Source organism: Lycium ferocissimum, chromosome 8 (assembly GCF_029784015.1).
Source record: "Lycium ferocissimum isolate CSIRO_LF1 chromosome 8, AGI_CSIRO_Lferr_CH_V1, whole genome shotgun sequence".
NCBI lineage: Eukaryota > Viridiplantae > Streptophyta > Magnoliopsida > Solanales > Solanaceae > Lycium > Lycium ferocissimum.
The window spans coordinates 12,465,231-12,493,172 of record NC_081349.1 but is presented as its reverse complement, the minus strand read 5'-3'; the positions used below and the strand labels follow the sequence as shown (position 1 = coordinate 12,493,172).

Below are 27,942 nucleotides of genomic sequence, written 5' to 3'. Positions count from 1 at the left end.
TCATAAAAGAGTTCTCGGGGTTGGATACGTCTCACTTGTCTTCAAACCCTATAAAACAAATCTCTAACTGATTTTGAGTAAATCCGTTTTCGCCGGAAAACAAGGATGAAAGTAGTTTTTAACATTGTTTGGTGGAACGCAACGTATGTAAAGCCGAGGTTGATCTTCACATCATCTTTTTACTCTTCTTTTTTTCATTTTTGTAAATCTAAATGTGACTAAAATAGAAGCTCTTAAGCCCATTCAGTTTGCGTCACAGGACAAAAATAAGTCATTTTATGAAAAGCCAATTGTTCCTCTATTCCGAAAAGCACCACTGCCCTTGTAACTAATATGAAGGGTTATATCCATTCCATTCGTATAAATTTGTAATTTTTTAAATTATGATATTTAATTTAATAAGAACAGTATTCGGGTAATTTATTTTTTAAATTTTGGAACTTTTTTTTAAATATAATATAGATAATTTTTTCAATTTTTTTTCCTGTAACATATATAACAAATCGTGCCATTTTTTTTTTCACATTTAATTAGTATGTTGAAAATCCATGTTGTTAGACTAAGCATAAAATGGATTAGCATAGTGTTGCTCCCAAACACACACACACAAGTATGTGTGGTCGTACAAGTAAGAAAGTAATTTAAGAGCCAAAGCGTCAACTCACGGGGACTTGTGATTAAGTACTTACTAAATTAAGTTATCCTAATTATTGAAACAAGAAATAAAATCCAAAGTTATAAATATAAACTAACTAAAAATAAAAGCAAACACATAATGAACTTTAATCAAGAAAGAACATATTTTTATGTTATCAATGAGATGAAATCGATCTAGAACTATGGGCTATCGAACAATCATGTTGTATTCCTCAATTGATTTAACTAATTAATTTATCTAGTTTACTGAATAATGGGGTTAATATTATGAATAAGAATGTTTCGAGTCCTTAATCGTCTACTCAGATTACTTCACACCTATATGTCTATGCTCATGAATCTTCATACGAATGCATTTACAACTCTTATAAATTAACCAAGCAAGGCATCTAGGTATATGTCTATCCTAGGTGCCCTGATGCCCAAAGTTGAGAACTTGCTCTATTTAATACTATTGTAATCTTAAATTCCCACTTTCGAGTTCAATTCAAGATTAATCATATATGATATTCGATAGTTGGCAAACAATCAAATAATTAAGCTCAGTATTAAATAAATAAATCAATACGATAAACTAATTAATTGAAATAAATATTCGAATAACACCAATCATGAAAGAACCATAACCCTAGACAAGAAGTTTAGCTCCACATAGACATGAAAAAGAACAATAAATCATTCAACGAAAAATAAAAACCAACAATATGGAGAAGAAAGGATAAAACCCAATAAACTCCGGCCTTCACGGCAGCTCCTAGCTCTCTCAAGGTCAAAAATTGTGTAAAAACCGTTCTTAGAATGTATTATAGAGTACCAAAAACTCTGGACTTTTAAAAACCAAATTTAAGTTGCACCGGGAAATACTCCCATGCTCGCGCCGCCCTTAGGCCATCTCCAACCTTGCACCATTTTTTGCACCAAATGCTATTTTGATGCAAAAAATAATGTTTTGGAGCTCCAACCTTGCACCATTTTGGTGCATGAATAGTGTTGCACCAAATTTGGTGCAACACTATTCATTGCACCATTACTATTCATTAATAATTTATTATTATTTTTTTATTATATAACACTTTTAATTTAACATATTATAAATATTAATTTTTACATTTAGATTCCTAATATACCTATTCATCTACACCATTACTATTCATTAATATTTTATTATTATCTTTTTATTATATAACACTTTTGATTTAACATATTATAAATTTTAATTTATAATTTTAGATTCCTAATATACCTAATTATTTTTTATGTAATATCTTATAATATTAATTTTACATCTTAATTTTGGAGTGTAAGTTTTATAAATTAAGTTTAGTATATATTATTTTATATAAAATTGTAAGTTAATTTTATTATAAGTTATAATTGTATTAAAAAATATAACCATCACAAAAATGAAAAGTGCAAATATAAAATATAATATGTTGTTAATAAATAACACAATGTTCAATAACATAATAATTTCGAATATATAACACAATGTTCAATAACAACACAATGATCAATAACATAACAATGTTCAATACATTAAAATTGAAAATACATTAAACAACATAATAATTTAGAAAATTATAATAATCTTATTTGTCTTCTGAAAATGAATTTCTATACTGGAGGTTCTTCTAATAATAATGATGAAAATTCCTCTTCATCATCATCATCATCTTTAGATTTAGATGATACTATTGCAGAAGAGCAGCAAGTAATCTTGCAAAATATTCGCATGAACAACTATATGTTGCAATATTTGCAAGAATATCAAAATAATGAAGTTTTCAGAATTGGCTCTGTTCCAGGTCATTTAGTAATCAATCGAGAACGTGAAGCAGCTGATAATAATTTATTTCTTGATTATTTTTCAGATAATCCACGCTATAATGATGGTATGTTTCGTCGTCGATATCGGATGTCCCGGAATTTGTTTCTTCGTATTGTTGATGCAATTAAAGCTCATGATATGTACTTCGAACAACGTGCTAATGCGATGGGTAGATTTGGTTTATCTACTGTACAAAAAATCACAGTTGTGTTTAGAATGTTGGCATACGGCTTGCCAGCGGATGCCACTGACGAATATGTGAAAATTGGAGAGTCAACTGCAATTGAAAGCATGAAGAGATTTTGTCGAGCTATCGTAGAGGTTTTTGGCCAGCAGTATCTGAGATCACCAACAGCTAACGATGTTGCAAGGCTTCTTCACATCGGTGAGCAACGTGGTTTTCCAGGAATGCTAGGTAATAGTATTTATTTAATTATATTTTATCAATGATTTCACTTTTATTTGAATTATCCATTAATATGTATAATGTATAATATTTGCTTACAATTTATATTATTTAAAATTTTATGGTATAAATAATTTTATATTAAATGATTATATAACAAAGAATTATGAATTACATGGGATGGATATGTAAAAAAGAAAAAAAGAAAAAAGGATTTTTTTTATGAAATTAAAAATAAAATTTAAGTAAAAGAAAATAATATAATATAAAAGAGAGAGAAGAATATAAAAGGAATATTCTTTTTTGGTGCAAAAAATGGTGCAATGGGTTGGAGTTAATTTGCACCATTTTGGTGTTTGCACCATTTTGGTGCAAAAAATGATGCAATGGGTTGGAGATGCCCTTACTACGCAAAAATAGCGCAACAAGCCAATTGAATTTCTATGAACCATCTTTCTCAGGGCGGGTTGGCTGCCCAAGTGAATAGCAATGCTTGGTACGTTTTCACGTGCAATTGTTGTTTCAATATGCTAACTTTTAGTTTCTTCAATTCATTGCATATTTTCATTCTCATCAATCATTGAGTCAAATGATGTCTCCATAGTGTCTCCCAGGTGTCTCCTTCCATTTTAATCATTTTTCTTTTTGCTCTTTTCTCTTTTTCGTCTCCTTTTGAATCATAATTTGTTCTAATTCTCTCATCTTCACACTGTTTTATTCTTACGCATTAAAATTATAATATTAAGCACAAATCAATAAAATTTGTACTCAAATGATGATAAAAATACTAAAATGTGAGATTGATAATTAAATATATTAGGCCTAACATCACAAAGCCAACTTAACAGTTTCTCAAATGAGAAAATTACACCATAGGTCAAACCTTTTAAAGTTAGGCACACAATTAGCACAACTTTTAAAGTTCTTCAAAAATAACACCATAAATTAATGCATTAATTTTGTCCTTAAATATATATATTATGTTTTCTCTCTCATCACTATAACTCCAAAATTCAGTCGTGTCTAGCCTTCAAACTGACTTTCTCTTTCACCCTCAAACTCACTTTCTCTCTCTTCTTTCTCTCCCCCTCAAACCCACTACCTCTACATGCTTTAGCATAAAATTTGATGGTCATTTTACTGGAGTTTTTAATGGGTCAGGCGAGAAAAATTTATGAATGATGATAATTTTAAGGAATTAATCCCTCCCCAACCCACCCTAAACCCTTTTCTCTGCTAAAATAAGGATCCCAAAGACGCATAAGTTCTTCCATGCTTTTACTATTGACATGGAGAAAATGAGATTTTTGTGTGAAATGGAAGAAGGCAAGGGGAGTTTTAAAAGGATCGCAGTTTGCATGTTGGAATCTTAAGATATTACATTTTATTTCTCCTAATTCTTCATTTTTCCCAATTGATTATTACATCTTGGTACTTGTTTTTCTGTTCTTTTTTAACTCATGTACACATCTAAATGTACAATATTAATATACCATTAATATTATGAGTATAATTACCAATTATGCCGGTAATATTATGAGTATAATAATATCTACTAATTATACCAGTAATAGTATGAGTATAATGATAGTTATACTAGAATTATACTATATATAATACCTGCAAATAACTTGCATAAAAAACACATTTGTATGCTAATGTATTAATATATAAAAATCACTCGCTCACAAGTTTTTGTTTTTCAAAGTGCTACGCTTTCACTTGTAACATGTTGTTTATATAAGAGAGCATGTGAGAAGATATGAAAGGGACATTTCATCTTGTTTTGGTAACTAGCATCACTTTGCAGCTCCGTGTCTTTCTTCATTGCCCGATCGGTACTGATGCGAGTTTTCACGGCCCATAGAGTTAACCCTGCAACGGCTAGAGGACCTGATCACATCTGGTCCCTCTAAAGGCATATCAAGCTCCTAGAATATGTTTGTCAAATCATCAAAATATAAAATAGATATTCCCCCTGAGAACCAGATCCTCACTTGTTACCTTTGAGGACCAGATTCCTCACTTATTCCCCCAGAGAATCAGACCTTCTTCAGTGTAGCAACAACAGCAACTGATAAGCAAATTACTACCCTGAAAACATCCCCCTTTTGGCATCATTGAAAAGAGTAAGGACATGAACAAAGAAAAACAAAGTCAGCAACATTAACTCATGGCCACTGGGGCAACACTAACATGAACAATCAGTCAAAGGAAAGCAAGGATTGAATAGCATTGCATAGAGTAAAGATAGTGCCCAAACTTTCTAATACATCATCAGTAGCATAAAATATAGATTTGTAGCATCAAAAGTACAAAACATGATAATCAAACCAACAATAGCGCCAGAGTCATTTAAAACATGATCCAAAAAGAATAAAAAGGGCATTGAAGCAGGGGTTCTGAGGAGTTAGGACACAATGAGGGAATGGACTGGAGGACTAAGGGAAGGAACATCTTAAGAGAGCAGCTTAAGTAGCCTGTCAACTCGCTCATTTGCTGCCATTTGGTCATTGAACAGCTGCAAGGTTAGACTGTCCACTTTTTTCTTCAATTCAGCTGCCTTAGCCTTCAGCTGAGCATTCTCTGCTTTCAGATCATAGGAGGTACCCGGTTCCTCTCTTCCTTTTGCCCCTTACTGAAGCTCAGTCTTAAGGATAAAATTTTCAGCCCTTAATAGGTTGATTTCCTCAGCAGCCTTCTCTTGTGCATCCATTAAGCTGGAGATCATCGAGTTAAGTCGGATGAACAGAATTGTCTTTAGTTCAAGAGAAGAGAGAGAGTGTAGTGTTGAAGTGAAGTGAAGTTTTGATTGAGAGACTTTAAAATGAGTAGAGAAGAAGGAACTGTTCTGATTGGGGGTTAGATGCAACGACAGAGTTTACACCTGGTCCTCATTTAGCGGACCAGTTCAAAGAAATAATTGCATTTTTTCTGGGCAGGAACAGGTTTTAATGATGTGGCACTACTGATAAGTTCAAACACACATAAGTACAGATGAAGGCTACTAACATGAGTCACGGAACCAGGTTCCTTGACACTTTTTCCAAAATGGGGGCAATATATTTGAAAAATGCAGTGTCACTCATTCTTATGATGCCTTGAGATTGCCATGTGTGCATACCTGTAACAGTATAAAGCTGAGTTAGATGTCGCCAAAAGCATGTCTTCCGCGTGCATTTATCCTCTACACATATTCAGCCATTCAGGGATCTTGCAGGGAAATAATTAGTTAATTTTAATCAACCCCAGCTCCAAACGATTTCTTCCAAGATGATTCTACGATTAGTGCTTAGGTGAATATATATGCTACCTGGTCCTCAGTTTTGCACAACTTCATATAGATTAAAACCCTTCTCAACATTGTCCCTTGGGAAATGGTACCTAACATCAATATGCTCTTTCTATCCACATATATCCAGGATAATCAGCATCTCCGACTAGGTCAGAATTTGTCTTCTGAGGGATGGAAAAAGGACCATGTCCGGAGTCCCTTTGATATACCTCAGAGTTCTTCTTGCAGCCTTCAAGAGAGATTTTTTTGGACTTGATTGCAATCTTGCACGCAGACTAACACTTAAACAGAATATCAGGTCTACTTGTAATCAAATATAGTAAAGTTCCAATGATACCCCTGTACAAGCTTCATTTACAGAAGAACTAGGTTCATCCATGCCTAGTCGAGTAACAGTGGCTATAGGAGTATTAATGGTTTTAGTATTTTCCATCTCAAAAACTCTTCAGCAGCTGCTTAATATACTTTTGTTGACAAATCATGGTACCTCTTGAGGTTTGCTTGACTTGTAGCTCAAGAAGAGATTTAACTCACCCCATCATGCTCATTTCAAATTATCTTCTTCTTGATTTTAACCTTACACCAACAGCCTTGCCTTGTTTTGTTGTGTTTCTAAATTTATCAAGCTAGTTGCGAAACACCCACCTGGTTTCTATCACTGTCCTGTCTGTAGGTCTAGGGACCAGGTGATACACTTTATTCCTTTCAAATTTGATGAAGTTCTTCTTGCATAGAAGTTATTCAGTCATCATATTTCAACGCTTCCAGTTTGATGCCAGAACCTCAGGATTCAAGGGACCAGGTTCCTCTGTGTTGGATCCGTCGCTATCTTCATCAGAGGCTTGATTATCATCCAGCCTCAAGGGTACCTGATACAGTATCGGCTACCTGATGCTCAGCTTCGTGTGGAGTAATGCAAGAACCAGGGTTTTGTAAGCCTTCTAGAGATTCTGAAGGATCTTCTACATTGCTCTGCTTGTCTTGACTCATCAAACCAGTCTTTCCATTTGAAATTTCAATGGCTTCATCATGAACTTTAGAAGATTCCTCATCTACAGCTTCATCATCATGTGTGCCTTTTACACCCACTTCATTTTTCCTAACACAGATTTGAGAACCACTTAACTAGTTTTACTTCAAACCATTTACATAATACACATTATCAATTACATGGGATAGTGTCTTTCCAATTACTCTTTCTTGCCATTTCTAAAGGACACACTCCCTCCTTAGAGGGCCTTGACTGAGAGGAAATTGTTCATTTTTCCAGTTATATGCTTCGAGCAGCCACTATCCATGTACCATTTTTATTGCTTCCTCTCACTCAAGCCGGCAAACTAAATCACTGATTATATTTAGGAACCCAAACTATCTTGGGTCCCTTAGAGTGATAGAAAGGGTGAATTAAGCTTCTTTTAGTTCATGCAGGCAAGCCAGTTTTTCTTTTTGGGGGACCAGGTCCCTCAGCTCTCGGTTTCTTCTCAATAAAATTCTTATTTTTCGAAAGAGCTTGAAATTTGGCTTTGCATGCATTTTTATAATGGTCGGTTTGACCACAGTGAGTGCATAGCCAATTATCAGATATAGTAACATACTTGCTGTGGGGATTATAAGGAGTTTTGGCCTTTTGAAAGCCAATACCTTGCCTGCCTTCTGCATTATTCGTGTACATAGACGCAATTATATCAGAGGACCAGGTCCACTAAAGTGACTTATCAAGCTTAGTTTCTACCGTTTTCAAATTCTCTTGAAGCTGTTTATTCTTTTCTAGCTCAATAGTGAGACTCATTTTGATTTCTTTAAGCTCACTTTCAAGCTCAAGCTGAATCTTACTAGTTTCCTCTTTCCCTTTAAAGGGTGTATCCATCCATTTTTTCATTTGGTTCTTTAGCAAAGAATTTTCTCTAGTTACTTCATCAACCTTTTCCTTACGATTCAAACTACCATGTCATCCCTTTCTTGTTCTAATTCACCAATTTCTTCAGTTAGGACCCCCTTTTCTTTAATGAGGCCATGATATGCATCAATTAACACATTTTCTAATGACATTAATTTTTTCTGAGAGTAACTTTTTAAATTTTTCTGAACATCAAGAAAATTTACATCATCCTGTTCATTGTCGTCATCAATATCAGATTTCGCCATGAGTGCAAAGATTGACTCATATTCTGAAGATCCATGGTCAACAGCCATCATGGATGCATCACCTAGATCATCCCCATCTTAAGATTCACTGGAGGTGTCCCCCCAGGCATCCAGAGCTTGTTGCACCAGATTGTCAGTTGCATCTCTTCTTTGGTAACTTTTATCAGGAACCTGGTTCCTCTTTACTGCTTTTTCAGTGTTATTTTAGTCCTGTTTGTGAAGAGGACATTCTTTGATAAAATGCTCGGGCTTCCTACACTTGTGACTACAGTCATTTCCTTTAGGATTTCTGCTAAAGCTTCCTTTCTTTGACAATCCACCGTTTCTCCAGACCATCTTTTGGAATCTTCGAGTGAGGTAAGCCATATCAGATTCATCACCACTTGAGTCACTTTTAGTAGCAGCTTTGAGAACCAGGCTTTTCTCCCTCTTGGGCTCTCTCCTTTATAGATCTTTTTGTCTCTTTAGCTCGTAGGTTTTGAGGTTACCAACAATCTCATCAATAGTCAGCTTCTGCAATTCCTTGGTTTCAGAGATGGCATTGGCTTTGCCTTCCCAGGAGCTTGGCAGTACACTAAGTATTTTACGAACTAGTTTGTTGGTTGCAATTATTTCCCCAAGAGAATGGAGTTCATTGATTATGGAGATGAACTTGGTGTGCATGTCTTGAATGGACTCACCATCTTTCATCTTAAAGAGTTCATACTATGTGGTAAGCATGTCTATCTTGGACTGCTTTACCTGACTTTTTCCCTCATAAGAAGTTTCAAGAGCATCCCAGATTTTACAGATTGACATGCCGAGATACGATTGTACTGATCACATCCAATACCGCAAACAAGGATTTTCTTGGCTTTGAAATTCTTATATACAGCATTTTGATCAACTTCATTATACTCCTTCCTTGTCTTTGGATCTGTTGCGACCCCAGCTTGATCTGTCTTCATAGGGACATGAGGACCATCCCAGATAATGTCCCATGGCTCAGAGTCCTCAGCCATGATGTAATCATGCATCCTTGTATTCCACCACCCATAATACTTTCTATTGAATCTCGATGGTCCCGTGCTAGACTGTCCGTCATCTGGGTTTGGTGGAGCAGCTATGAGAAAGATCCTTTCTGGGTGTTAAACTTTGAGAAAGAACCTGCTTTAATACCAATTGATAGAATATATGAGTTCACCAAATAGTATAGAGAACTAGGTTCTCTATCTGTTCCCTTGAGTACGACAAAAAGTAAATAACACAAGATATTTACGTGAAAAACTCCTTGCTGAAGAGGTTAAAAATCACGACCGACCGGAGTAGGATTTCCTCAAACTTCACTATAAATGAGCAACTTCAGATTACAACCTATTGCAACCTAGGCATTAAACTCTTAATCCCTCCCCCTTACAATAACTCTATTGCAAGGCCTTCACAATAATCTACTGTAAAGAAGACAGCTTGACTAACTCTAGCCAAGTGAACAATACAGAAAGGTTGAAAATCTGTCCTACTATAAACTTCTTAAAAGCAGTGTAGGAATACAATGTTAAAGAACAAAATACAAAGACTCAACAACTTAAAGGACTTAAGACATCTACAGTGATTAGCGAACTCCTTCAGTTGTTGTAGCTTTGTTCTTGATGAGCACTTTGACGACGGCGGCTAGCACTCGTGGGTGAGTGCTTTTGTTTTTCAAAGTGTTAGGTTTTCACTTGTAACATGTTGTTAATATACAAGAGCATGTGACTTGATATGAAAGGGACATTTCATCTTGTTTTGGCCACTAGCATCAAGTCTGCCATAAATTTGTCTTTGATGCTGTTCTACCGCCGATACGATTAGCAGCTCTTTTATAGGCCGTAGAATTGACCCTGCAACGGCTAGAGGACCTGATCACATCTAGTCCCTCTAAAGGCATATCTGGTTCCTCGAATATGTTTGTTAAATCATCAAAATATAAAATAGTATGACTTTATCAACAGGGTTTTCTACAAAGCTATTGAATTATGTGGAACACATGTATAGCTTCAATGTACTCTAGCTCTACCTCTATAGATATGCTAGAAACTAGTTAGAGCAGCATAGACTTTTTTAATCTCCGTCCCAAAAGTACTTCAGTTTTCTCGAGATTCAAATTACACGAATTTCATTCTTTCACCGTATTGATACGAGAATAATTGTAACTTATCGTATTTTTCATATAATTTTTGAATATCTAAGTTTTAATTTCAAAATATTAAATTTATCTGATCAAGTTTAGCTCTGAAGGAGTAGTAATTACAGATATTTTTAATCCTCACTTGAGATTGTTACACACAGGTCTCTCAATTGTCTTAGAGTTTGCAAAAGTTGAATTTAGTTTTCATGTTTATTTATTGTCAATTTTCCAACCCTATCAACAGGTAAATTTATACTTCTTCTATGTTTCCAACCCTGCTAACACTTTTTTTAAGAAACTGGGTTTTTTGAGAAGGTTGAATTCGAAGAAAGAAAATATGTTCTAGAATTTAATGAAGTTTACGAAATTCATTCGTGAGTTCCTGATTGAATATTAGTTTCATGGTAATGCTCTATAGTGTTATATTAGAGACAGATATATTCAATTTCTACTAAGGAGATATTTAAACAATGTTCAGAAAAGTTCATGGAGTGTCTTGAGATATATTTTGGAAGAAATTTTTTTGCAAAACAAAGATGTGTCTAGATAGTTATAGATAGTTTTGAATTTGGTCCTGTGTTCCGAAAATATTTCTTAAATATTAGGGTTACTTAACCAACTGAGATTTTTGAGGAGGAAAAAAAAAAAAAAAAATTTCAATTTTCACTTTGCATGTGAAAGAGAGAAAGGGTGATTGATAGCTTTCAAGTACAAATGGAAGAGAGAAAAGAGACTTGTTCCCTATAATTACTAATCTCTATTTTTTTGTAATTTGTTTGACTGGATATAAGAATTAAAATGAGTAATATAACTTAGTATAATATATTAGTGATGATTACTAAACTAGAAAATATCAAAAAAGTAGTTCCAAAATAGAAAGAGTGTAATATAAATTGAGATGGAAATATGTTTTTGGCAAGAGGATGTTAAGGGTTAGAACAAGATCGACACTTTGATTCTCGATGAAGTAATTGAAGTGAAATCTTCCTTTTTTTTATTTTTAGTAAAAGAATTATCATTTAAAGAATTTGGAACTTAAAGCTTTAATATTGAAGGGTTAAGATTTAAGAACATACAATAACAACATTTGTAATTAGTAGAGTAAGTACTGTGCAGGAAGTAATATGAATGGTTAAAACTAATTTGGAGTCTTATTAAGCTGAGTATAACCAGTCCTGGGTTGGATCAAAAGTTCGAAACCTATGTGCAGTCTAATTGTGTATATATATTTTTTGAGTTCAAGCCAGTGAGTTCACGTGGACCCATTGCTTCTATATGGGATCTATATATGTCTAATTTTTGTTTTTATAATTAAGAAACGCCTAAACCACACATCACAATGCGCTCTTACCACTAGATCGAAGAATGGAATAGTTTTATTTTGCATTTATGACTTGTTTGATAAGTGGGAAAATTTGTGAGAAGTAGACATAAGATTGTAGTCATCTCCATGTTTACTTCTTATTCTTGTTTTCTTATAACAGTGACCTTCACGATGTCTATAAGTTTCATGAACAAGAAGGATAAAGTTCAGTCTTTATTGTTTACAGATACCAAATTAGAAAAAGTTATAGATTCTAATGTGGGGAGTTGGTTGCCAAAGCCATCAGACAACCTGTGCATAGTTGAATGGACTGCTAATTTCATGGTGCCAAACGATTTTGGACGTCCTGGAGCTATAATCATCACCAATTTCCATGATAAGGAAGTGCACTTAGTGAAAATTGTAATTCATGGTTTTAATGAAGGTCCAATAACCTTTCCTGCAAATACATGGATTCATTCTAGGAATGATGATCCTAATAGTAGAATTATCTTCAGAAATCATCTTTTAACGGCGGTTCCCTACTACCTAATTCCAGTTAGCTTAACATATAATATATGCGACTCAATCAAGATGTTTCCCTTTGTGACAGGCATGTTTACTATCCCAGACACCCCCTGAAATTAGGTATCTTCGTCATGAAGACTCGCTGAAGATTCGCGGTAGTGGCAAAGGCGAGAGGAAACAACATGAACGAGTCTATGAATATGCACTTTATAATGATTTGGGCAATCCTAATGAAAGAAATAATCTAGCTCAACCTGTATTTGGTGGTGAGGAGAGACCTTATCATAGGCGTTGCCAAACTGGGAGATCTCTAATTCTATGCTTATTTCGCCTCATGGGAATTTGGTGACCACTTAAGTTGTTCAGAAAACATAACAGGCCTCCAAGTTATGTATGCTAACTTTTGTAAACTGTGGATGCGAGCAGATCCATGTGTAGAGAGTATAGCTGTGCCACCTAATCAAGGTTACGTTCCTCAAGATAAAGCCTTTGAAGAAGTTAAGCAGGATGCACTTTCTACCGGAAGGTGGAATGGCCTCGTTCGCAATTTAATACCATCTATTATTGCTGCATTGTCAAGTTCAAATGTTCCCTTCAACAGTTTTAGCTACATAGACAATTTATACATTGATGATATTCCCTCAAAAGAAGAAAAGCCAAAGGAGAATTTCATCAACCAAATAGTTTATGCTGGTGCAAGGTTGCTCAAGTTTGAGATTCCAATTATCAGGCGTAAGCGTTTCTTCCTTTCCTTTTTTTAACAATGTCTAGTCGAAAGACTGAACATGTTCAATAGTTTTATGGATTATCCCTTGACCTAAATCCGAGTCAACTGTTAATGTTCCAAAATCCATTTTTGGGATTGATTTTTGGAATATAAAGTCAAGACTCATGTTCCATTAGTTAACTTTTGTATCTGTCTGCAGGGGATAGATTGGCATGGTGATACAGACCCACCTCTCAAAACTTACCCTAGGAGAAAATATCAACAAAAGGATAATGAGTTGAAGAGTTTTGGACGATTTGAAAAGTTTTGGACAAACACAACTTCTACAGCAGCTGTCTAGCAATTGTTCCCTTGATTTTCTCCAGCAGTTGGTTTAGCAGTTATTATTCCTAGTTTATCTTATCCTATTATGTTTTCTATAAATATGTAATTAGGATTAGTTATTTGGGTATGCAATATCAGATTTAAAACTACTATATTCTGGAGTCTTGTCCTCTCCATACCGACATCTTTATTGGTATAATTGTGTTTAAAATTCTTGCACGATCTATTACCAATAAAGCGCAGTTTCTTATTCTAGTTCTTGTGTTCTCTATTCTCTGGTTACTATCAATTTGGTATGAGAGCAGATCAATCCAACATGGTCAATATCAGATCCTCTAATTCTCAAGAAGACACTCCCAATGTTGAATCTCTTGCCCAGTAACTATCTGTCATAGCATCAAAGTTAAAAATGATTCATTCGCTGGTAGCAGAAGTTGCTACATTAAAAGCCCAGAGGCGGCCATACCCAATAAGAGAACACCAGTCACCGAACCCGTAATGGAGGAAAATCCGCTTGGCAAGAAGAGGAATAAGACATTGAGAGTCTAGCGTGGCCAAAATCCTTCCCGAGGCCACACACAAAGATGGAATTCCCGATTTAAAGGAGGTGATCCCGGGGATGGATTTTGAAAGCGAAAAAAATATTTTTGCTACTATCAAACTTCAGAGGAACACAAAGTTGACATTGCAACGATGTATCAGGAAGGCGATACTCTTGATATCTTCTTTTGGATAAATCATGAGCGAACTTTGCTTTATTGGGAAGAGTTTGTTAAAGCATTACAGGAAAATTATGGTCCTGTAGAGTTCCAAAATCCAAACGAACACCTTTGTAGCATTCAGCAAACAGGTTCTATACAGGAGTATTGTCAAGAATTTGCAAAACCTTCTAGGGTCACAAACTGGCCAGATCACTATCTCTTAGGAGTATTTTTGAATGGGCTAAAGGAGGAACTTAAATCTGATGTTAGGATTCACAAGCCCAGAACAGTTTACAGGGCTATGAGTTTGGCACTTGAATTTAAGTTAGGTCCAGTTCGCAGCAATAGAGGGCCCAATTGGACACCAACAAGCAGACCCACTATACATAACCCATTGTCCTCTGTTAAAAACATTCAGAACAATGCTTCTTCTTCTCTTCCACATCAAAATTCACGCAACAATTTTTCTTCCAATCCAACCGGTTCCCAACCTCTTCAAACGCTAACATGGGATACCGAGAGAAGAAATCTTATGGCACAGGGACTTTGTTATCGTTGCCATGAGAAATTTGCACCCGATCATAGATGCAAATCTCCGAAACTATCTTTCATGGAACTTACAGGAGGAGATCAAATGGAAGATGTTGATGAGGTCAATGCAACAGTCGTTGGTGATGTTACGGCTCACTTTTATACGAGTTAAGGCATAAAAGTAATTCGAGGTTGTTAGTGCTCTAAATTGGATATTTTATATTTTTAGAGTCGCCACCTAATTTAATCAAAAGAAAAATTAGGAAAACTGGTTTAAGAGTTTTTCAGACTGAGCAAAAATCTTATTTGGACCAGCGATCGAGGTAATGGTTCTGGTGATCCCCCAAGGAAGGTTTTACGCACCCTCGTATTAAGGATTCATAAAATACGGTTGACCTACGAGCTTCACTGTAAGGTTTATTTATTTGCTTAAGTGTTATAAAATTTTCCGCAGATTGTAGAGTTTTAGCATCATATGAGTATAGTTTTAGAAAATTTCGATAAAACATCCCCAAACAAATAAAGGATTTTTAGTTTAAAAATCCGCGCAAGTGTTCAATTCACTTCGTTTTCGAACTAGGACACACCCGGGGTCGCCCCCAAGTAGAGTCGCTACTATTCTGGTCCTAACGATATGAGTTTATTACTTACGTGTTTTTTATAGTTATATATAAAATATGGGATATATTCCCGATTTTTTTTTTTATATATATATATATATATATATATATATATATATATATATATATATATATATATATATATATATATATATATATATATATATATATATATTAAGTTCCAATTTTTATGAAGCCCAATAAGTCAAGTCATAATCCACACCACCATAGTCCATCAAACCCTAATCTCAACTCCAAATATCAATTTCTCAATCCAAGTCCACAAAATAGGATTTTCAGTACAAGACGCATAACGGTCAGGCCTCCCAAAGTCCAATTTTAGTCCACAAAATAGTCCAATTTCCAGTCTCAGTTTGAAGGTGAAAATCCGATATTTTAGGCCCAAATTACTTAAGTCTCAAGGTTCAAAATGCATCCAGTTTTACCAAACAAGATGCAGCCCGGAAAATGTGTCTTTTTTGACTCAAAATAAACGATTTTGGTCCAGTTTTTAACAGACTTCCAGGTCCAAACATTCAATCACGCAAGTATATTCTTCGTTTCAAAGGGTTGTCACCAAGAAGTCGTTTTCCTGTCCATAAAAAAAACTTACATTTTTATTTTCTCAGTTTCTTAACTGATCCTATTTATATAAAACTCACACAATTTCAACATGAGTTTTAGCTCGAAAATCAGTCCATTGCTTTATCTCGAAATTCACCATACTTTAGCGAAAATATTCATGTTTTTGTAGGTCCATTATTTGAAAACTAAAGTTGGAAGATTAGTACTTATTTTATCTTGGTTACCTAGTTAACTAGGTGATAATCCTAGTTCTACATCCCATAAGGTTTCACTAATATAAAGGTTTAATTTTACCCAAAAAAAAAAAAACACATTACAACAAAATAATCAAAGACATAGCTAAGCCAGTGGGCTACCCGCACCCACTGGTGCTATTTTCACCCATAGTTGGGCCTTCGGGTCATTTTTACCCATGACTGGGCCTTCAAAATATATCAGCTTCCATTTCCAATAATATCGGACTCGGCAGAATTGGGACTGGGCCCCTGTATTTGATGCAACGGAGCCGAAAATGCAAGGAGGGTGGTACCCTAGAAGAGAATAAGGATTAATACCATATATAAATGTATTTATGCAAATAAACCAAGTAGTAATCAGATGTGGAAGAAACAGTCCAAACCCAGAGAATGATTCATATTTATGCCTAAGTAAAACAGATAAGGGAGAATATACATGTATTCTTTTAACATAATCATTTATATACATACCAATCAAAGATGCCTAATGGGTTATTAATGGAAAGCCTTTGCCCCCGTATTCCCGATGTCGCACAAAATTCAAGGGATTTCATGAATCCCAGACATGACAAACACGGGGGAGGGTTCGGGCTTAATCCTTAATGACCCATCAAACCTCCTTAAAGGTGTGTTTGATCATAAGTATATCAGTAGAATATATGCATATGCCTATCCTTCAATATACAAGCAATACAGTTTGGCCATATAATGAGACCAACTAGGCTAAACAAAGAGGCAAGAATCCACACTATGCTAAACCATGATAATGTTCAAACTAAGCAAGAAACTAATAATGAACCAACCATGTTAATAATCAAACTAGACAAGAAAACAGCAAGTTGGCACCATATTAAACATGATAATAGCCTAAACACACACAGGGATAGAAGATTAACACTATACTCAGCCTGCTAATGAACCAAACTGAACCAAGAAACAAGGGATCAACCCAACTCTGAGCATCACCAAGTTAAACTAACTAAGCTAAACAGGAAAATAAGCATTGCATAATAACCAAGCTATATTAACTAACATGATAACTAGATTAACAGGATATAGACATCATACTAAACAATAATAACTAAGCTAAACTAGACTAAACATGATAACTAAACTAAACTAAACTAAACAGGATACAAACACTACACCAAACAATAATAACTAGACATAAACACTACACTAACAATGATAACTAAACTAAACAAATAACAGGGAAACAGACATAGCAAAACCAAATTAAGCAGATAAAGCACTGAACACACAGAGGAATATAAGAAAATAACAGAGAATAGAGGATTACCTCTTTGTCGAGATTGGGACTTGGAAGGATTAATTGTTCCCCCAGATATGCTCAACACCACAACAAACCAGAAATTAAAAACTTAAACTTACTCGAACTCTTAAAGTTTCAAAAGCAAAGATGCCCAAAACTTAGGTATTTCGAGTATATGTGAGTTAATATTGTGTATTCTGCTCCAGGGGTATTTGACAATGAAGATTGAGGCCCTTTAAATAGGAAACCCCAAATCCCTAAAACCCTAGATGACCCGATGTGGGACAAACCCTCAAAATTGGGGTTTCTTCCTCACCAAACAGCATTGTAGGGTCAGGATTTAGTACTAGGTACTTATCAACGGTTCTAATTTAGTCAAAGAAAGATCAATCTGAGATTTTTCTCAAGAACCAATCAGAACTCGTGATTTCAAACACATAGCAACAAAAACCATTAAGCAACAAAAACAAGCTCTGTTCCTTGCCATTCTCATTGAATGACGATGAGAGAGACAAGTAGAGTACACATGCAGCTAGGGTTTCTTTCCAAAACAAGAGAGAGTGAAGGGGAAGGGGTGGGGCACCCTTTTGTGCCTTAAGTCATTGGGTCGGGTCCGGTCTTGGACTGGGCCTGGTCCCTTTAAAATATGGTGGACAGATTTTTAAAACACCCATACATGTATATGCGCGATATACACGTATATCACGTGTATATTCGTGTATATGTGCTTATATATACTGGGTTTTGACACTCGCTTAAATAAATGACCCCCAACTTAGGAAAATACTAATTAATGTGGACCACTAATTATGATAAAAAGGGTTAATTAAGCAAACAGAAGTTAATTTGCAAATATGTCCCCCAATTGACTTAATTTTGGTACCAGACTACTTCAGTTATAGCCTCATTTGGTCCCATTAGTCATTTTAAAGCGACTTTGCAAAAATGACTCTGATTAATTAGACAAATGATTTTGGCCTTTCATATAGAGTCATATTAAAATAAACAATTAAAGGGCTAATTTTGCAATAATGACCTCAATTAAGAAATTGATTTTCAATTGGGCTATTAATTGACTATTTCAATTACAGTCAGTTAAATGGGCAATTTACAGAATTAACCATAATTAAATACTCCATTAATTATGATAAATTCTAATAATTTGACTAAATGGGGATTGAGGGGCAAAAATGATTAATTTATTTAATTAATCAAGTTTCCTGAATTTCAAACAGAGTAAAATGCTTGCAATTTTGCCAATTTATCAATTAAGTAAAAATTGTTATAATTTTATAAAATGTGCCAATTAATTTATAAACGATTTTTAATATTTATAGAAATTATCTTACCAAGTTAGGATGGTAAATATTTTCTAAATCATTTTGGTTTCCAAAATATATATATATATATATATATTGCTCTGTTTGAATCCCGGGAACTCTGAGTAATTAAACTAAGGTAAAAAATTAGGTGTCAACAGGTGACCCTCAAGAAACTAACATTGCTGAAATTTCTTTCTTTCTGCCTTGAGGACAAGGCAACTTTTCGGGGGGGGGGGGGGGGGGGGGCGATACATACCCACCTCTCAAGACTTACCCCGGGAGAAAATATCGACAAAAGGATAAAGAGTTGAAGAGTTTTGGACAAACACAACTTCTACGAAATAGTCTAGCAATTGTTCCCTTGATTTTCTCCAGCATTGGTTTGCAGTTATTATTACTAGTTTATCTTATCCTATTATGTTATCTATAAATATGTAATTAGGATTAGTTATTTGGGCATGCAATATCAGATTTAAAACTACTATATTCTGGAATCTTGTCCTCTCCATACCGACATCTTGGTGTAATTGTGTTTAAGATTCTTGCACGATCTATTACCAATAAATCGCGTTTCTTATTCTAGTTCTTGAGTTCTCTATTCTCTGATTACTATCACATGGCTACGAGACCATGAATTTCACGTGCGAATTTGGCAGGGGTTAACTCTGTTAGCATCAAACTAGGTATCCATAAAAACTAAATGAAAAGGATTGTAGTCTTCTATCACAAGGTTCTTCTCTTCTCATTTGCTAAAAGATTCTCTAAATAATGCCAATTTTTCCACATAGGAACTTCCAATTCTCAGTAAACTGGATCCACAAGTTTACGGCCCTCCTGAATCAGCAATTACAAAGGCCCTAACAGAACCAAAGCTAAATGGAATGGAAGTTGAAGTGGTAATAATATCTTGATGAAGTTTTTGATTCACCAATATCTGTTTCGGGCTACAAAGTGAAGTTTAACGTGAAAATCGTGTACTTAGGTTTAAATTTCATCAAATAACAACTCCTCATTTATATTGCATACAAGGTTTTCTGATATTTCTTGTTGTGCTGCTTCAGAATTTGTAGGACTAACCCCTTTTTTTTTCAAATTAGAAGTCTTCTTACAAAATAATCTGTAAACTAACATCTAGTTGTGCTTTAAAGAAGGCACAGTAGCAAAAATTTGACAGAGACCAAAAAATTAACTTGTTGATGAACTGACAAATATTTTTTCATTCAAAGTCAGATATTTATAGGAGAGTTACATATTTTCATCTGGTGTCCAACATAAGGACTTGTTGCACATTGTTTTTGAGTAAATTTCAAGTCATGCTAACTTATTCCACAAAAATTGAGCTAACTTATTCTAACAATTCAGCTAACTATTTGTTTGGGACTAAAATCATAACTTTCTCACACTACTTCTTGGCATTTTCATGAGAAACTCTGATCATTTGCTTGAGGTTCTCAAATCGTTCCTTAGGTAATGCCTTTGTAAGCATAACTGCAAGTCAATCTTCGGATGATTAACAAACTAGAATAATTTCACTGGATTGTTGAACTCTCAAATGAAATGAAATTTGATTTTACTATGTTGCACCATGAACACTGGATTCTATGAGGTTAACACTGCAAAAAACTATCATAATTGGTTATTCGGGCTCATAACCAAGAAATAATAATATTTTCTTAATCAATGGACTAATTCAAAGGAAGCAGCAGTATATTCAACTCTCACTGTGGATTGTGGTGTTATCCGCTTATTTTTCTTAGCTCTACATGATAATATCATATTACGATACCATTAGTTTCTAATACTCATCAGCTCTCTTTGCATCAGGATAATATTTCAACTTTTCACATGTAGATATTGGTGAACTCAAACGCTTCTAATTCTTCCATGTGAAAATTTTCAAAAATATCTACAGCATAAGCTTTGGCCTCATCCCATTCCATTTTAGAAACTTGAATATTCATCTTTTATTTAAGCATAAAAGATAGTGCAATTGTTAGCTTTGGATTCAAGAGAATGTCCCTTCTCCAACATTTGTGCTACACTTCAAATTTTTTGACTGTTTATATCTGCAGATGTCTGTATTTCAATTGTGCCTTTGCTTTTCCATCTAAAAATGTCTATCTCTATTTTCAATGTGAAATTGAAGCTTTAATCTTTGCATCCACTCCTCATATGTGTTGGTATTCACGCTATGAAAACATGAAAACAAAGATTTGCTCTTCCCGAACCTTCAAACTTGACTCCACAGTCTGCCAACCTTTGGATTGATACTCAACCACAACTCCCTTGTAGTAATTTTTTGAGCATTCATGATAAGTATTTTTTCTTCAAATTGGTTATGCAGGTTAGAAGAAAAGCTTATGCCTCCAGAACAGTCTCTTCTACAGACCAAAAGGAATTCTAATGCCAGTCCTTATTGAACTCTCACTTCCTCTAACACCTACTTCACGAAGGACCAAGCGCATATTTACTCTTGGTCGTGATGCTACAACCAATTGGCTTTGGAAGCTAGCTAAAGCGCATGTTTTCTCCAACAACGCAACCATTTTAAATATGATTAATCATTGGTAAGAGTTTATTCAACTCACACTGTAACACATTGATAGTTTCTTTTCTAATGCAAATTGTTTAGACCCCCTTCCCTGTCAGAGTTGTTATATTTTTTTATAAAGTGACCACAATCAATATGTTACCATTATTACATATTTAAGGATGGGATGTGTATCAAATGTTACAGGATCAGAATCCACGCATGTACGGAACCATATATTATTGCCACCCACAGGCAGTTATGTTCTATGAACCCAATTTACAAGCTGCTTCACCCTCATATGCGCTACACATTGCAAGTCAATGCTTTTACTAGAAAAAAAATTTTAACTGCAAATGGACTTGTTGAGGCTCTCGACAGCGCAAGAAAGTATGGGATGGAGCTAAGTACAGTAGCCTACAAGAACCTATGTCGGTTTGACATTGCTTGCTGATTTGGTTAGAAGGTAAAAGCCTCGCTTAGACTTTCCTGACCTGTAAGTTGATACTTGAAGAATACATCGATAGTCCCTTAAATTTGCTAGCAAATTTCATTCAGACACTCAAACTACTGTCACATGCTTGTTGTACATAAGTGCTTGCTTCTGATAATTAAGCAACATAATGAACAGGGGCATGGCAGTGGAAGATCCAACAGTGCCATGTGGAGTGAAACTCATGATTGAAGACTACCCGTTTGCAGCAGATGGACTTCTCGTATATTCTGCCGTAAAAGAACTTGTCGAATCCTATGTTCAACACTACTATTCCGAGCCAGATTCTGTCATGTCAAATGTCGAGCTCCAAGGTTGGTGCAATGAGATCAAGAACAAGGGACACCCTGAAAAGAGAACTGAGCCTTGGTGGCCAAACCTTGCTACTAAAGAGGACTTATCTAGCATACTTACCACAATGATTTGGGTTGTTTTTGGTCAGCATGCAGCTATAAATTTTGGACAGCATCCGTTAGGGGGCTATGTGTTGCACCGTCCCATACTAATGAGGAAACTCATACCGGAAGAACAAGATCCTGAGTACAAGCAGTTTCTTCTTGACCCTGAGAAATTTTTTCTGTCATCTTTGCCTGCTCAACTTCAGGCAACCAAGTTGTTAGCCGTTCAACTTGCAGCATCGTCACATTCTCCAGGCGAAGAATACTTGCCTCAGCTGCAACAGCTTCAGAGTTTCTTAAACAATGATCAAGAAGTAATAAAAATGTATGAACGATTCTTTGCAAGATTAGTGGAGATTGAGTAGACTATAAAAGAAAGAAATGAGGATGCAAGTCTTAAAAACAGATATGGTGCTGGTATTGCTCCCTATGAATTGCTTGTACCTTCATCATCAGGTCCTGGTGTAACTGGTAGGGGTGTGCCTAACAGCATCACGAACTGACCAAGTTCACTTTTTTCAAAAAAAAAATTGGACCATTTCTCGATTTCGATTTGTGCGTATCATTCTTGTGCATGGTTCATGCCAATCTTCTTTATATCGTTCTAATTTTATTGGATGTCCCTGAAGGGACAAGTTCATTTGCTTCTTTAATTTATGCTTTCTTTTTGATTATTAAGGGACATGTAATTTTTCCTCAGCAACCTTTGTGTTATTGGTTGATGTGTTATTTCTGAAAGTCTGAGTTTGTACCAATAATCTAAATCTCATGGTAGAATAAAGAAATAATGAAAAATCAATGACAAATCTGTTAGTATATATGGTTGGTGGAACGTGATACATGAATCTTCTATGTCCATTTTATTCTTTTGGGCAAAAGTCTGCATATCTATTTCATTAAATGAAAAGAATATAAATAAAAAATACTCTAAACAACTAGAAGATTGTTAGAGGAGTAGGCATATTTTTTTGGGGGGAGAAAAAGACTAAAAGATCAAAAAAAGAAATGATGCACAAGACAGTTTTTTGATATTTTTAATTACTGTTTAGATAATCCCTATGACGTGATCCTTTTATAATAAGTGTATGAACAAAACCATCTTTGAGGAAAATTCAAAGAATCGTGTGTTTGAACAAACATTTTTTTCGTTTAATCATGATTATTTATTGTATTTTTATCTTATTAAATTACTAATAATTTTGATAAATTAATATAATTTGATATAAACAGTTGATGTAAATAATTTTACCTTATAGTGCTATAGTGGTGTTTCCATATGAAAGAACAAAGATTGTCTGCTGGCAAATCTTTTTGCAATAAAAAAATGCAACGAAAATCACACTGTTCATATAGGAGACTCAAAAATGCAACGAAAATCACACTGTTCATATAGGAGACTCAAAATCAACTCCCAATTTCATGTCGTCTCCTGAAAGCTGAACTTTGATTTGACTTTGCCAATTTTCCTTTTTCTATTCTTTTTCCTTTCTTTTTTATTCTTTTTCTTTTTTTCGTTTTTGCTTTTGTCCCTCAAAGTAACCCGGCTTGGCAGGCTTGGGAAGGGCATTCTGCCTTGAATCGCCTTCTTCTTTTAAAAGGCTTTATTTTTAAATTTCATATTTGAAATCTTTAAAATTTCCTTTCTTAACACCCATAGTTCTCCAGTTCGAACCCACGCTAAATCAAAATTTTAAAAAAAAAATTCGCAAGGCAAGTTTAAATTTCGCTATGCCGGACCGGATACTTTTATTAAGGAATTACAAAGTTATGCGGAACCCGTGATACTTATGCCTTGTGGGCGATTTGGCATAAGTATGCGGTCCGATAACTTTGATAATTCCTTCACAAAGTTATGCGGTCCGCATAAAAGTTTGCCCATTAAAAGTATGCCTCACCGCATAACTTTGTGAAGGAATTATCAAAGTTATGCGGACCGCATACTTATGCCTTGTACGGGCGTATTTGGCATAAGTATCGGTCCGCATAACTTTAATAATTCCTTCACAAAGTTATGCCGGTCCTGGCGCATAAAAGTTTGCCCATTAAAAGTATGCCCACCGGCATAACTTTGTGAAGGAATTATCAAAGTTATGCGGACCCGCATACTTATGCCAAGTCTCGCCCATAAGGCATAGAGTATGCGGTCCGCATAAAATTTGTAATTCCTTAACAAAAGTATGCCGGTCCGGCATACACGCGACTCAAACCTTGTCTTGCGATTTTTTTTTTTAATTTTTGCTTGAGCGGGGTTCGAACTCGAACCTCGCGCGAAAGCTCAAAGTTGCAATGCGAAGGGCAAAAATTAAAGACCAGCAATATGAGGGGCATAATTTAAAGACCACAAATATGAGGGGCAAAATTTAAAGACCACCCCAAAAGAAGGGCACTCCGCGCAAAAAAATGCTTGGGGAACATAGGACGAAATAGAAAATGAAAAATTTTAAAATGTGCCTCACACAACTGATATTAGTTGTGTGAGGCTCTATTTTGTGAGATAAAAAAAATAAATCCAAAATTTGTGGATCCAAAAGTGTAAGATGTGGATCCACTTTTTTATCTCACAAAAAAAAAAAATCTAACACAACTAATATCAGTTGTGTGAGGCACATAGTAAAACTTCTCCGCGTCAAATAAATTGAGAAAGATTAAATGCTCTTATCAAAAAAAATTATTACTAGATCTCGAACTTCAAAATTGTTAATTTTACAAGAGGTTTGTCTCTCCATGTATAGGTTATAATTCTCTTAGATCGAGGCTACTAAGAGCCTGTTTGGATGGGCTTAAAATAAACAGCTTATAAGCTAAAACAAAAAATAAGTTGGGGTAAGCTAACTTATTTTTTTTGGCTTATAAGATATTTTCAGTTTATAAGTTCGCTTTTAGATGTTTTAAGCCAAATGGGCCCAATTATTTTTTGAGCTTATTTTATGCACAAAATAGCTTTTTGCCTACCAAACACTCAAAAAAAACAAATTTATAAGTAATCCAAACGGGCTCTAAATCGAGAGATCGAAATAGCAAGTACCTCCTTTGTTTTAACTTATGTGGTAAAGTTTGAACAAATATGAAATTTAATTTAAAGAATGTGTATTTTAAACATGTCATTATATTAAAAATTATTAAGGATAAAATTTAAGTTAAATTATTTTTTTAAATTCTAAAATTCTTTTTGAATGATTTAAAAGTGAAATATTGCCACATAAATTGAAATAAAAGAGTAAAAGGAAAAAAATAGTCAAATCAACAGCTTAATATGCAGGCAGCCACCCACAGAATAATCATTAGTAATTTGCATTAATTTTGTAAGCAGTGATGACAAGATAAAACAAAGAAAAAATTGTCAACTTTGATTATTTGTCTTGGCATATGGACTGGCATTTTTCGTATCTTATTTAATTCAAGTAAATCAAGAACATTGCGCTGTATAGGCTGCTTGTAGCATTTTTTAAATTTATTTTTTGTGTTTTTTTAAGCATCTTGATTCTGACCTGGGATAATTGGCCTGATCTGTAATGGGAATATGGTCAGTCTTGAGAGAAAAATAATTGTGACACATTAAAGAAACTGAGTAGAAACAAACTTTCATTTAACTGTCACATTGCATCTATTGATAGAAAATTAGAAATATGGAGTTAGGGAAAATGAAGGATGTTTGCAGGTATGATCCCTCAATTTGATCTCCATATGCATTCAGACTCCTACAAATACATTACCCAGTATTAATTCGGATTTTCTTTTGAGAAAATTACATTATATGTTAATTGAGGCAACAATTCTATCAAAATTGACTCATTTTTTAATTCTTATAAAAAATAACCCAAACTTTTCCCTCTCTCTCTCTCTCTCTCTCTCTCTCTCTCTCGCTCTCTCTCTGCCTTCTTATATGTTTATATATGTTGGTATAAGTGTCTGTATATGTGTGTATATGTCTGTAGATGTTTAGGGCGGGGGCTTTAGGCCCCAAAATTTCAGGGGCCCCATTTTTTTCATCCGATATTCGGTACCTGTATTGAATTTCTCGATTAATTCGATTTCGAGACACGCAAGGCCGATTAAAGAGGGAACACTCCCTAGCAAATTTTTTTTATTCTAAAACTCGAACTCAAAACCTCTAGTTAAAGGAGGATGAGGCCTAATTTTTACCTACAATAGATTTATAGGTTTTCTTCTAAAAATATTGAGCAGAAAAAATAAGGCATCCGATTAAAGTTGTCTTTAGGCCACCGATCTTATTGAGCCGCCCCAGTAGATGTTTGTATATGTTTATATATTTTGGGCTGTTTTTTATAATGTAAGTTTTGGGCTATTTTTTTTGCAATGTAAGTGACCAACTTGTATATTTCTGAAATTTTCCCTTTTCTTTTCTCCACAAATGAAGTTTCTTTTTTCCTCTTAGCTACTGGAGTTTATAAATACTTAAAAAGGATGTGAAAACATTTCATATAATTGCTAACATTCCACGTACTTCTTATCTCCTACATAAATTCTAATGTATTACTCCCTCCGTTTCAATTTATGTGAACCCATTCGATCTAATACCTACATTTAAAAAAGAGTGAAGACTTTTGAAACTTGTGGTTCAAAATAAGTCTTAAATATTTGTGTGGCTGTAAATCATTTCATAAAGTGAATTTGTTTTCAAATTAGAAAAGAGATCATTTATTTTGGCACGGACTAAAAAGGAAATAGGTTCACATAAATTGAAACAGAGGGAGTATTATTTTCTGAATATTAATTCACTGCACAATAAACTTTTCATTATTATTCTCTGCAAAAATAAGCACTACATTATAATTCTCGTGTAACTAGTATGTGAACTAAATGATGCCTTAGGTCATGAGAACAATAATTCTCTTAATTGAGGCGACTAAACCGGGAGATTAAAATATCAAACCTACCAAGATTAGAAATTGCTAAATCAGCAACTTCTTCAAATTGACTAGTAATATAGAACATCACCCAGTGCAACCCACAGAATAACCTTAGCTGTATACTGTGATCAGCAGTGGTTACAAGATAAAAACACAAACTTCAACATTATCCACATTAAGAGTTTGTTTTTTTGTCATTAAACTAATGTCCAGTGGGATTCGAAATATAAAATTATATAGGTTCAATATTCAAAATTTCCAACACTAAATTAATTTTTTATTTTTATTTTATGGATTCAAGTATATAACATTTTCTTAAATTTTAGTAGATTTCCATGCATACATATATCATGTTACACGTCAAAAATATCAGGTTCAGATGAATTTGCAGGCAAGGAGCCCCGCCCCATCCGTGCTAATTCCTGCCTAGCAAGGTGCGAAACGTGGTTTACATATAATTATCATTTTTAAAACTATTTAATTCAAGCAAATCAAGAACATTACCATGTAATGACTACTAGCAATTTTTTTTAGTTCTTTAAGCTCATTGGCCTGATCTGTCATAGGGAAATGGTCAACTTCATGATGTATATTCAAAAATTGAGTTGAAACAGACCTTCATTTAATTAACAAACATTGCATCTTATGATAGAAAATTAGAAAATATGGAGTTGGGTAAAATGAAGGATTTTTGCAGATATGATCTTTCACTTTAATCTCCATGTGCATTCAGAGTCTCAGACTCTTACAAATTTTTAATCTTCATTAATTTTGGATTTGCTGCTCTCCATAAAAGTAAATCCCAACAATTAAGATTTGAATCTTTAAGGAACAAGAAAAAACATTTTTAGGAAACAAAAGAAGATCATGGACCATCCCCACTTGCGAGTTGGGGTTAAATAGGGGTGTCAAAAAAATATGAAAAAGCCGATCAAACCGACCGAACCTGACCATACCGAACCGATTTATATTGCTTTTTCAATAAAACCGTGAATTTTTATTTAAGCTTATAACCGTCCCGAA

General features: G+C 34.5%; 1 protein-coding gene and 2 pseudogenes across 1 annotated transcript; 2 read left to right on the top strand and 1 right to left on the bottom strand.

Moving 5' to 3' along the window:
- The first annotated feature begins 2,263 nt into the window (after positions 1-2,263).
- On the top strand, positions 2,264-7,032 carry LOC132066037 (uncharacterized). Its single transcript, XM_059459439.1, has 4 exons — positions 2,264-2,900; positions 5,413-5,419; positions 6,860-6,872; positions 6,955-7,032. Exons 1-4 carry the CDS (start codon positions 2,264-2,266, stop codon positions 7,030-7,032), a joined length of 735 nt encoding a protein of 244 aa, XP_059315422.1.
- A 4,940-nt stretch (positions 7,033-11,972) lies between these two features.
- Positions 11,973-22,572, top strand: LOC132066036 (lipoxygenase 6, chloroplastic-like; annotated as a pseudogene).
- On the bottom strand, positions 22,573-22,681 carry LOC132069032 (U6 spliceosomal RNA; annotated as a pseudogene).
- Positions 22,682-27,942: the final 5,261 nt, after the last annotated feature.